This window comes from Papaver somniferum, unplaced genomic scaffold (genome assembly GCF_003573695.1).
Source record: "Papaver somniferum cultivar HN1 unplaced genomic scaffold, ASM357369v1 unplaced-scaffold_107, whole genome shotgun sequence".
NCBI lineage: Eukaryota > Viridiplantae > Streptophyta > Magnoliopsida > Ranunculales > Papaveraceae > Papaver > Papaver somniferum.
This window is the reverse complement of record NW_020619603.1, coordinates 5,851,187-5,864,144: the sequence shown is the minus strand read 5'-3', so window position 1 is coordinate 5,864,144 and position 12,958 is coordinate 5,851,187. Positions and strand designations below refer to the sequence as shown.

The 12,958-nt window shown below is 36.0% G+C and overlaps 1 protein-coding gene and 1 long non-coding RNA gene across 2 annotated transcripts; one reads left to right on the top strand and one right to left on the bottom strand.

Annotated features, from left to right (window-relative positions):
- Window positions 1-76: 76 nt before the first annotated feature.
- LOC113328190 (methylthioribose-1-phosphate isomerase-like) lies at window positions 77-3,028 on the bottom strand. The gene is made up of 9 exons (XM_026575284.1): window positions 2,842-3,028; window positions 2,698-2,753; window positions 1,966-2,124; window positions 1,725-1,824; window positions 1,326-1,468; window positions 1,139-1,244; window positions 872-1,010; window positions 509-777; window positions 77-410 (listed from the first exon to the last, which is right to left on the bottom strand). Exons 1-9 carry the CDS (start codon window positions 2,920-2,922, stop codon window positions 351-353), a joined length of 1,113 nt encoding a protein of 370 aa, XP_026431069.1. The 5' UTR covers window positions 2,923-3,028; the 3' UTR covers window positions 77-350.
- Window positions 3,029-10,296: 7,268 nt separating this feature from the next.
- LOC113327665 lies at window positions 10,297-12,128 on the top strand. Its single transcript, XR_003349126.1, has 3 exons — window positions 10,297-10,675; window positions 11,219-11,905; window positions 12,014-12,128. It is a non-coding gene; the product is annotated as an uncharacterized LOC113327665 (long non-coding RNA).
- The last annotated feature ends 830 nt before the right edge of the window (window positions 12,129-12,958 follow it).

Here is a 12,958-nt window from a genome sequence, read left to right as displayed (position 1 = left end):
AAACATAGACCGTTGCCAGGAACGGATTGAACAAATTGGCAGGATCAACAGAGATAAGTAAAAGAAAAGATAGACCAATTTGAAAGATTAATTTTTCTATTGGAATTCCTCTCTTTGAATCCAGTTCATTCATGATGTCGAATTCAAAGTTTACACAACATTTTACTCTTGAACCAATTAGCCTAACATTTTTTTTCTGGGTTCTTATTCTCTATAAGAAACAACAACATTCAGTGATTTCTACTACCACACTTAAAATTTATACAGTGAAAGCACGAGTCCCTTCTTACTGAATAAAGGATTTTCATGTGTAACTGCATTTCATTTAAGGAGTGTGCCGATGGTGAACCTCACTGTGCAAAAAGCTTTATGTCAAATTCAGTCTCCATACCATTCTTCATGATGACCCCCTGGTTGAATAAGAAAATTTAGCAAGTTATTCAATTATGTAATTAGAAATTCTTCGAATGCAGTTTAAAGAGATGCAGAGCAGGAAAGAAAATAACACCTTTTCTGTAATTATAGAATCTATGATGGTGGCTGGGGTAACATCAAAAGCTGGATTCCAAACTGAGATCCCTGATGCAGCAATTTGTTCGCCAAGCCCACCTTTGGTATTCAAGAGTTCATTTGCAGATCTTTCTTCAATAACAATTTGGTCCCCGGAAGAGAGGGAAAGATCAACAGAAGTCAAAGGAGCAGCTACATAAAATGGAATCTTATGGTGCTTTGCATTAACAGCAAGGCTGTAGGTTCCAATTTTATTAGCAGTGTCACCTAAAACAGATTGTAATGAAAACATATGAAATTTCTGAAATCTAATGTAAAAGATTAGTTCAAATTTTGGTTCAGATGTAGTTTCGAAACATACCATTTGCTGCAACACGGTCAGCTCCAACAATAACTGCTTGGACCCGCCCGGCCTTCATTAATGCAGCTGCTGCAGAATCTGCTATTAGTGTGGCAGGTATTTTATCATGTACCAATTCAAAAGCTGTTAGCCTGGACCCCTGAAGTTCAAAAAATGCACTGAACTGTCAACTCAGACACCCTGCACTTTTCTCATAACCGTATATGAATATTATCTACTACAGATAGTTAGATACACTACAAGTAAAACAGTCAAAAACTTTCTAACCTGGTTAAATGGCCGAGTTTCAGTGCAATATGCATGTTCTAAGATTCCTTCAGCGTAAAGTGAACGAATGACACCCAGAGCAGTTCCATAACCGGCAGTTGCAAGACTGACAAGAAAAAAAAGTCAACATAAACTCCAAACGTAGCCCAGTGTAGAACCAACAGAAGTCTCCAAAATTCCAAGGTACCTGCCAGTATTGCAGTGGGTTAAGACGGATATCTTCTTCGAGTCTGTCAGCCTGGCTTGGATAAGACTTGCTCCATAAGAACCAATTGCTTTGTTTGAGGCAACATCATCCTCGAGCATGGTTTCAGCAGCTTCAATGTAATCCTGAGTTGTTAACATACACAATATTTCCTCGTCACTATTTGAGAACTAAAACTATCAACCGTAGTTCATGGTTTAAGTGATATAGATGCCAAAATTTCATAACCCACTCAACCACATAAAAACTAAGGGATTGTTTAGACAATAATATTTCTGCCTATCTGAAATAATAAGCTTGAATGTGGTTAACAAGGCCAAATCCCAACTAAAATTGCCAAATTATCATATCAAAAGGTAAAAAGTGACCACAATGTATTACCTGAATAACCAAACTCCCTTCAGTAGCCTTGGCAGCAGATGTTGATATAACCTCTTTAAGCTTAGTTGCAGCGTCTGACAGGTTTACAGCAGTCGGACGGCTGCAGAGTTACAAATGTGATACTGTAAGCAACGGTTTCTCAATATTTGAATACACAAATAACATGTTCTGTAACAAAAAATAAAAATAAAAAGCTCCACAGCTTTAATCACCATTGCAAAAAATTTGACTAGAAAAGCACCTGGAAACAAGGTAGTCCAATTTGTCAATAAGAAAAGAAGCTGCATCAACCTGCCCCCCTCCATAAGGTTGCAAGTTGAACGCTTCAACAGCCAGAGAAAGAGCTGCAGCTATAGCAATTGCAGGTGCCCCACGAACCACCATATCCCTTATTGCATTCCTTCAACATATAAAGTTCAAATTTCAAAATCACTGGAACAAAATCCGTACATCCATTTTGTTTGGTATTTTTAGCAAAACCACCACACTGAACAGAACCAACTATTATTTCTCAAAAAACCAAAGACAAGCAAGTCAAGTCAAATAAAGTAACATAAACAACAAATTTCAATCCTATTGAATTTTACTTAGACAACCTTCAGTTGAACTCTGTCAACATCATCGGTATTAGACCATGAGACTTCAATTATCATAACCAGTTTCTCAACTCCCAACAAAATCCCTCAACAATAGACCATACTTCCCCAACCTCTCACATTACCCTAAAACAAACTCGACGAAAAGTCTTTTAACTAGATATCCATCAATTAAAGTCTGTCAAAATCATCAATAGGGAACCAACACAAACCCGGATAACCAGTCATTTTAACAAATAATTTCATCAATTACTTATAAATTATACTTTAGCAAAACCCATAATTTACTAACCCAATTCCTGATTTCTTAATCAATTTTACTAACCCTAGACTCAATTAAAATCACATTTCAAAAAAGTACAAGAAAAAAATCTTACCATCCATCATTAGAATCAAGGATATTCAAGTATGTAGTTTCAAGGGGGAGCTTCCTCTGCAATAATCAAACACAAATCTATAAGAATTTGGAAAAAAACACCAAAAAACCAATAATAAGAGTAGAAATTAAAGAAGATTAAAACCTGATCAAGAAGTTTAAGTGAACCTCGTTCATAGCAGATTGCTTGAAGTGAATTCTCTACCACAGAAGCAGAAGAAGACATTGTTGGTGTTGGTGATTGAGAGAAATGGACAAAACCCTAATTTTTGAAATGAATTTTTAGTGTTTTGTTTTTCTGGTGAGTCCTCACTAGTCTCATCTATTTATCACTTTCAGAACAGAATCTCAGTTTAAATGCCTTTCCCTTTCGGCACAAAAACTGCTTTCTCTGATCTTTGGGCTTTATTACGTGGGCCTCCATACTAACCCGTATCAAGCACCTTAATGTCAATTTTTGCACTGTCGAAAACGATAGCACGTACCAAATGTGCTAATTTTTTGTGAGACTAGTGTATAACCAAAAATTTATTCTTCAACAAAATACGGAAAATGGGTCATTTGTCAAAACATTTTTAAAACATGGTTTAAATGGACAAGTAAAAATTTGCATGGATGAAATGGACAGCAAAAAAATAGCAAGGATGAAACTAGATTCATCCGACTTAAACTTAAAAAATAGCAAGGAAGAAATTGGATACATCCTGATGTAAATTAAAAATAAGAAAAAGTATATGAAAATGGGTAGGATGAAAATGTTTACATCCTGACTATTTTTAAATTTTTGTTTAAACAGTATCAAAACCTAAACATCCTTTTCACCCACGAATTGTTGATTTTGGTATTCTTAACCAATTTTGTGAACAAAATATTGGATTATAAATTTATATTTTTTTGGTGGCGGAAGAAAAAAAAATGGGGTCGAAAATGTCAAGATATGTAGTGTCAGTCTGATCGTGCTAACGTGAAAATGTCAAAGACACTATCAATCTAAGAATGTGAAAGGATTTTTTTCCCCTTTTTCGAATATAATGTCTTCTGTATATCAATGTCGTGTGTAATCATGTTATCATCTGTGTACTTAACGGGGCAATAATTGATGATTATTGTTGTTATAAATTGATTACATTAAGTAATTGAGGCATATCCCAAGTTCCCAACTATTAATCTAATCTGAGTTGACCGGTAGGTGGCTTTGGAAGTATCCCGGTAACTCTTCAAATCTACGCATGGAAAGAAAGATGGAGACAAAGACCCAATTATTGCAACAGGGAGTGTCGATCCAACAACGTGAATATACATGTCCCTGAAACGGCCGCAAGAGCCAGAGTCGGACCGTTTATTTTAAGTTTGCCTTGGATTATTAGACTTATACTTAATCCCATATTCAGACCCGAGTCAGGATATAAAATGCCCCTTATTTACGGGATTAAGCCACTGATTCGTATATTTTTGACTAAAATCTTTTAAGTTTTCCTTTTTATACCCTGAGTCGTATATTTTTGACCCGAGTCAGGGTGTAAAAAGAAAATTGGCTGAAAAGAAGAGATCCAAATTGCTATACAAGGCTTGAGAGTACTGATTTCTTTGCAGAATTGTGTAAAATTTTGAGGGTGTTTACCTGCTGTGACTTTTTGCAACAAAATTTGCTCATTTTTCATAGATCAAGTATGGGGTCTGCTGATTCGGGTGAATTTTCTCAGGCAACAAAATGCCGGTGGCGGTGCCCACAGCAAAAATTATAGGGCGGTTGTTATGCCTAGATAAAAAAATTGACAACCCGACATTTTATAGATTCTGGAATCTAACCTGGTATAAAGCGGCAAGAGCACTACTGCGTGCATCCTGGCTACTTGAGAGTTTTTACCTATAAGGTTGAGCACTAGCATGTTACACGGGAAGTGACATTAGGAGGCCTTTGGGACTTCTATTTTCTGCCAAAGCTCACCGCATGTTGTCAACACATTTACATAGACACAACTGTGAAGAAGACTAAACTGGACAAAGCTATTGTACGTTGCAGAGAAGACAAACTAGGTAAATACTTTTAGCTACTCTAGCTACGACGTAGTTCCACCTTAAGGCATTGCGTTGCTTTTCCTCGTCTAGCGAAAGAAAACCACCTGACGTTATACAACTAAGATATGGAAGCAGATGCAAGTATTAAAGTCGGATAATAGGATGTTTTTGTGGATAAAAATTCAGTTGATTAATTAGCACTTAAGAACAATCTGAATCAGGTTATAACAAAGTCGTTTCCTGGTAGACATTTCAATCATTCGTTTTTACAGAATTGCCCGAAAAAAAAGTGAGTCGAACAGCAGAAAGAAATCTCAAACTACTAGATCTTGCAATAAGGGAAGTCTGTCTTTTTATTGTTCTGAGTTGCCCATTTGTATCTCTTGGTCGTTTATTTTATGAGGTAGGTACATTTTGTTGCTGGCCAATGCATTATGAAGCTCTTGGAAGTGCTCTTAGCTTATTCTTAAATTGCTCTTGGATCTGGACAAACTCAAGATTAGATAGCATTCCCGGAGATGACATTCCTGCTTCCCAAGCATCCCCAACGTCCGCTAGATTTGACTATATCAAACAATCACGACAACTGATAAGCAAGTGTCATACACAAATAAATGAGAATATGAGATGGAGAAAAAAAATATAGATGTTGTATTAGAACTATTGGCAGGCCAAATTAAATATCACAGATTTTGATTAAATTTTAACTTGTTGTATTAGGAGATTTTTTTTTTTTTTTTTTTTTTTTAACTAAATCCTGTTTTCATACAACCCAGAGTAGTGGATAAGACATGTAGCTATGGATTCGAACGAAGTATCCAAACCAGCAAGGAAATGACGGACCTCCGTATCTATCCTTCAGGAACAATTGTATTTTTCTAAATAAACTATCAAATTAAAAAAGAAAATTCAGTATGATGAATCCCATCGCATGCGAAACACCTAAAAAAAAGAACAAAAAAACTAAAGATTCATCTTTTGTTGATGGAGATGGCTTCATTTCGCACTAAGGTGATATTGCAAGACGTCTCACAGTCATGGGGCATCGAGTCATCTAGTTGCCATAGGCAACTCTTCAGCTCGTTTATCAAATAAGGAATCCACCTCAATAGCAACCGGGATAGATCTGTCATTGTTCATCTCTATGATCAAAGTACACTGAAGACTGGACAACATGTGCATATATTCGGTAATGATTTTCTCCATTACATCACCGGCGGAAGAAGAGAGGACTTTAAAGACCTCCTTTGGAGTTAAACCTATTTGACGCTCCACGATATTGTGCTGGATGATAACCTCAGAAATGTCACTCCCGTCTTTAAACAGAACAGTAAGCTTATACTCTGAGTCTTCGTCAAAATTAAATCTAGATAGACCGCACATGATACCCTGGATTTTAAACTGGGTGGGTGCTCCTGTTCAGGTGTGGATTTTAAATCTAGATAGACCGCACATGATACTCTGAGCCTTCTTCCCCTTACATTCTTTGAACAAATCAGCCATGTCCGTATAAGACATATCTTCCTGTTCAGGGGTTAATTTGTTTGAGTTGCCTTCAACAATTTCATCAAAATATTTGGGTTCTCTATCAGCGATAGTGGTATTCTTCGAGCAAACTAGTCTTCTTCTGACCCCATTCTTCGAGCAGACTAGCCATGTATGGAGAGCGCATGCGCATCACTTCCTTTTCAGCGGTTGATCTGCTTGAGTTGTCTTTAACAATTTCGTCAAAGTTTTTGGGTTTCAAAGCAGGAGTAACCCCTGTTTGCATTATTTCAACATTAGGAGGCTCAATGACTTCTTCGGCCAATTTCCTGCGTGCAGTTTCTAGATTTTCCACCTTTCCACCAAGTACCTAAAAGCAATCAGGCACCAGCATAAGGAGCCCACTCAATTCCACTGGATTATGAATGACAACCTTCAAACCCACAGGAGCTGAAACTTGAAGACCTCTGATAGGTTTGACCTCCAATACATCTACGAATCGAACACCATCCGTCATAGTCAACAGAAGACACCTATTTTTTCCTGCAGGTGTATCCTGAAACCTGTCTTGTGAACGGAAACTTAGATTTTATATCTTATTGACCTGAAGAAATAATGAACCTTGAATAACAACCTTATCCAAATTGTAAACATCTTCTAGAAGCACGCTACCATGAGACAAATTCATCATATCAGAAAGCAGAAACCGATCCCTGATGAGTTTCTCTCTGGCAGCAAGATTCAAGTTATCAAATCCATGATTTGAGTTTCTTAATTCGGCAACACATGACTTCCACCATTCTTCTCTCCATTTCAATAAAGATTTCTCAGGAAAACCATCAATCGTGATTCCAGTACTACTTCCCGTAGCGGAGGAAAGAGAGGGAATCGTCTCTGCAACTGAATCTTGAAAAGTTCGTTCTTGATTTTGCACATCTTGAAAAGATTGTTCTTGATTCTGCACTGGGGTGCATCTCGAAGGACACGACTCTTCAGGAACATTAGTGAGATCTCGACCAGTAACTTCTGAAATACGATTAGGGTTAGACATCGTATCTAATGGTGGAAGAGGAACTGGGAATTCGATGTGGGAGCGACTTGCATTGTATATATAATTTGAGGAGGAAATACCGGCTCCAGATTGAAAGTTAGGCCAAAAGCTTGAATTCTAGAGCTCCTGGCTCCGGGCCAATAAGAATCAAGAATTTTGCAATTTATTCGGAAATTTTTTCATGCGCAACAAACACAAAATTCTAAAGGCTTTAGCTATCCGATCTTTTCCCGTTCCACAAACATAAAAGCTAACTCGAAGCCCTAATTCTCTTCGGTTCACTCCGATCTGTGGGGAAAAAAATGGTGAAAAAGCTTTGAATCCGTCAAGTGTATTTTGTTATAATTTTTGATTGTTTTTTCTTTTTCAATTTTACAGCAACGATTTTTTACTCGATCGAAAAGAAAAAAACAATAAAATCCTTACAGAAAGGTAATCACCCGTTTTATTTCCCCTTTCTCTTCTGCCTCTCTTCGTGATTCATTCACTGCTCGATATTGAAAGTTGTTCATGTTATGCTTAATTAGGTTAACAAGTCAAAAAGATTATTGGTCTCTAATAATCTGGCAGCTTTCAAAACTAATTATATGGAGCATCCGTTAAATGCATAGTAGTTGAGCTTTTATGAACAATGGTGGAAATTCACAACAATGACAATTTTAATAGGCATGAGGTATTCTTATTTTTTGTATTAAATGTATATCATGATGTTATCAGTTTCTTTAGCAACTAAATAAGGTGTGAATATGGAATTTTTTTAGCATCTAATTAAGGTGAACATTAAGGATTATTTATGCATTGCAAATGAATTGTATGCGTTGCTTCACTACCTTTTGAGACCTCCATTATAGGGAGTGAGTAATCCAGTTCTATGATTAATTTTCAGATTGCATTTTGGAAATACTGTGTTTATAGGGTGCTAGATCGATTTTGATGGCACAAACAAATTGACAGTCTTTAATTTGTTCTCTTACGCATTCAGGCATAAACAACCTAAGATACAACATGAAGGTAAGCTGTTTATTTGCTATCTCAATCTGTTTTTTTAATTTGTCTTGATCATCAGTTCTATATATGCAAAGCATAATCTTAATTCTCATACTAAATAAATTATTTTCATACATGTAATGATATTGCAGCAAAGGATTGCCATCGAGGTACAAATGCACTGCTCCAAATGCAGATCCAAAGCTCTTAAACTCGCCAAAGAGGAAAACGGTATGTACACCATTCATATACCACGCATAGAGAGTACTAGCGGCTATTCCAGCATGATATATGAAATCGGCCTCACAATATAAGTAATGCTTATTGGAAGAATTGTCTTCCTATGTACAGGATAGAAAATAATCGAGGTGATGAATGACGGATCTGGATACTATATTTATATCAATACTATTCACGACGACTAATTCACTAAGAAAAATTAATGATTGCGTCAGTAGGAGGTTATACTTTATTATATACAATTGGAGTTTTGATGCTTTATTTACCGTTCTTCATTTTCATTTTCACACAATTTGCAGATCCAGTGAGCAATTAAATAGTTTTTTCGAACGAAGTCGAGAATCAAGTAAACTCTTGGCAAGTACTTCATTCATACTGTGTCTACCTATATGATTTTTATATTGGTTGTTTAAATCTAACTAACTGAGATATTTTACGGATACCACCATTGTGACATGTCCTTTAAGATATATCGGTACAATGAAGGAATGGTCGGAGTCCTTAATCATGACTTTTAACGAAAGTGCTCTGAACTCATTTCTTATCTCATCTTTGTTTTCCGTTAAATGTGTATAATATGCTATATTGACACAAGGTTGAGCATAGATATTTAGGTAGCTCACTGATTGAATTAGGCATGGGATCTGACTAACTTTTAAAAATGTTGGTGATTTTTGTTTGATCTATTCTAATGTCATTACAGTGTTATCGTTGTACGTAGTTCTTTTGCTTAATCAACTGTAGTCTATGCAAATGAATCCAATGCCATATCCATTTCCTAGGGCCTCTTTGGGGATTCATATCTAACAATGTCTCGCCAGTACGTGTTCCAGCTGCATGAATAACCCTATAAGTAGTGAAGACATTCTCCCATTCTCATCAATCAATTCAACCTGTTTTCTCTCCATCTAAAGCATCACCAGAAATCTCTCTCTCGTGTGTTCTTGGTTGGGTCAAGGGGTGCAAACCTTGAATCCAATTTCTCTATTATAGGGCTTTCATTTTATCCTGAAGGCCTTATTTCACATACCTGTTGCAATCGCCAATTGATATTGGGATGGTAGAAATAATCGTCTAAAAGAAATCTATTCAAGCCTTGAAAGTCACGAGTACAACAATTTCTTTATGCTTATTTCATCCTCTATTTTGAACCCATTTTCCAACAGAACCTCTAGATCAACGTATCAGCTCTTTCTGAGGCTAGGATCCTCACTTGAAAGACTACTTACTTCTATAACACTAGGGTTGTGTGTGAAAGATTTTGACTGAGGAAAAGGAATGCAACTACTTGATGTTGTTATATGTGGGATGGGGAAATGGATCTGCTTCCAGAACTTTATTTCTGGATTTTAAATCACAGGAAGAACGCCTGCAGCTTCATATTATTATGCATTGGCTTGTTAGACATAGATTTCTATTGTAATCCTCTTGTTTTAAAAAAATTTAAACTTTAAGTTGGTATGAGACTCTTCTATTCTACTTTCAGATTATCTCTCTTTACTTGAACATCATTTTAGGGTAGTTTGATACTTCCTCCGTCCCACTATTAAGTGACCTAGTGTATAACTAAATTTAGTTATATTCTAGGTCACTTAATAGTGGGACGGAGGTAGTATATGATTATTAGTGGGCCATTTTCCAAACCATGAACCACAACACTACAAGTCCACAACCACCCCAAGCCTTTAACACCCCCAGAACGTGGATCTTGATAAAATATCTCAAACTTATCCTAACCATAGGATCACTCATATAACTCCCTTAAGAAACCCTAAAAGCTTTAGGTAAACCCTACAAATATCTTCGTTTCAGCCGCCTCCGACGTAAACTTTTCTTGTTCTATTTCGTCAACTTAGATCTCACAAGTTCTCGTCTAAGAAATTCTTCTTTGTCAGTAATGGATGAATTTTCAAGAAAATGCTTTTGTGTAATTGATGATCTGAACAGTATTATTCTCACTGATACTACTCTCTTAATCATTCCAATGAAACTATCAGAAGAAGAAGATGAAAATCTAATCTGGTTGATGATTCACTAGCACAATGATATTTCCTCTCAAAACTCAACTGTACTACATAATCATTGGCTTGTATGCATGTATTAAGCTTGTGAATAAATCTTGAAGAGATTTATGATAAGGTTCGGCAGGAGCGAGGGGAAACCTTTGAATCTGCTTGCCCTCTTTTGAGATGGCCTGGTAATTCATGATTTATAGAAATGTTATAAAATCCAAGGAGTTTATAACGTATTTGATCTGAGGACATGCCTTTCCTTGGATTATATCTATAGATAACACTAGCGGCTACGAGATCCAGATAATATATTCAGCTTAATAAATTTGATAAAGAAGTAGATGCCAAAATGTTTCCTGCACTCTCTCACAAATTTGTCACTTTTTTTTTTGTTTGGTTAATTATAATGTTTGTTAACTGATTTACACAATAGCTCTCATTTTGGAATGGCTTCTTGACTGATTTTTCTTGCTTCAAGGTTTTCATTTATTTTGAAATTCGGTTTTGTTAGCTTCAATTTTTGCTTTAAAACTAAATTATTTCTGTTTTGGATGTTGATGCTTTGTCCATTGTCTTCTAAAGACTTAATTATACATGATTTACTTCTAAATTTGGTTTGCTACCTGGAGATTACTGCTTGGTTGTTTTGATTTTCCTGGTATTAAAATTGAAATGTAATTATGGTAAATGTTAGCTGGTCTTGAGGTTCTTGTTGACTATGATGATAGGGTTTTTAAACATGAGCTAGTGAAGCTCATAGAGTTTTGACGCCTCAAAACTCAGAAGGAGAACTACAGTTATTGCAAGAACAAGAGCAAGAAAAAACCAAAAATGAAGTTGCTGCATCTGATCCGGGCAATTGGCATATCAGTGAAAATCATGGCAAGGATTTTTTTGTTATTCAGACTGTATACTACAGACTAGAGACCTGAAGAAGGGTATGCTACTTTATCAGTCTGTTCTCATTGAAAAAACTAGTCTAAAATTATCAGGAATCATTAATTTGAATTGCACAGAACTTAAAGTTCTTTCGGATGGCAGCACCAGGGAGTGGATCCTGACTCGTGATGCGATAGACTGAGCAATGTCTAAAAAAACCTCTGCAACAACTTTTCAGAATTCAACGGGGTTATGATCCTGAATTCTTAGACTACTGCTTTCAATAATACTGCTCAAGGGGTGGCACTCTAAGTTCTATGTTGATTTCAGATTCTCTCAATTCACGGAGTTCAATAAATTTCGCTGTTCAATTTGGGATTTTTATTTTGATAAGACCTATTGGAGTCTAAATGGTAAACAACTTGATCTTGGAAGAAGAACCCCTGCAATTCCGTATGACTACGGTGTTCCTCTTGTTTTTAACAAATTGAAACTGAAATGATATCATCTGTGATTGATTATGGTTCACTAGTGATGTAAGTTCTTTTTTACTTTCAGATTCTTTACATTTCTTGGATTCTATAAATTTTGTCCGTCTGATTTGCAATTTTATTTCTTAGCAAGTAAAATGTGATGATCTGCAGGTGTTCTGCAGAGTATAATTTAAAAGACTGAGGGCACAATTCCAATGTATCCTTCTGGTGGTGCAAATGCTGGTCCTTATAAACTCTTTCAGCTCATACTTACCAAATAAACGGAGATACATTGGAATTGGCACAATACCAATTTTAAAAGTTGATGGTATTTCATTATATCATGCATAATTATGTGTGAAAATGTTCGAAAAAATGCTTGATGCATGTATTATATGTGAGACATTTGAAAATGAAGATTCTGTAGTTAAATCTGTTGGAGAAAATGAGTTTTAATTAAAAAGATTTTATGGTCTTGGTATGGTTTGATCTAATGACCTAAGGGTCTAAGGATACTCACTCATTTTTGGGTGAATGAAGTGGAACCTTTAGTCCCACATTGTGGAAAACTAAAGAGGAGCTCCACTATATAATCATACACTTTTGACCCATGCGATATACGCGTATACCATGCACCAAGTCCCTTTCCTATTCGGATTTACTTTTTGGAGAATTTTTTCTTTAGGAATTTAATTCCAAAATTATTTTTTAAGAGTTTTATTTGTGGGAAATTCCTTTTACGAGTTTTACTTGTTTTTGAAGAAAACAAAAAAAACTAACTTGATTTGCAAGTATCTCATCCTATAAATATGACTCGAAATTCTGTTTTTAAAAAACACACAAGCAGCGACCATCTCTAGGTCTACTTTTCTTCATCTTCTTGATTTTATTTTCGTGCGGCGTTTTACTTCCATCCCCGTTGCTGAGTTTAAGAGTGGGTAACTTGTATTGTGCTAATACAAGTTATATCGGGCAGTCTTATCCTGGACACATCTTCGCACGTTGGGGTTTAGCATTACTTTAGAGTATACCCGCGAACTAATGTGTTAAGGACAGCTTGTTGAACCTGTGATTCTGCCCTCATCAATTTGTTCGTGGTAGAGTTGTTTGATACGG

Coding starts and splice junctions, on each gene's coding strand:
- LOC113328190 (XM_026575284.1), bottom strand. CDS start 2,922: ATGTCTTCTTCTGCTTCTGTGGTAGAGAATTCACTTCAAGCAATCTGC. Junction 1,245..1,325: donor ACCCACTGCAATACTGGCAG/GTACCTTGGAAT, acceptor TTTTCTTGTCAG/TCTTGCAACTGCCGGTTATG. Junction 1,011..1,138: donor AAACTCGGCCATTTAACCAG/GTTAGAAAGTTT, acceptor TTTGAACTTCAG/GGGTCCAGGCTAACAGCTTT.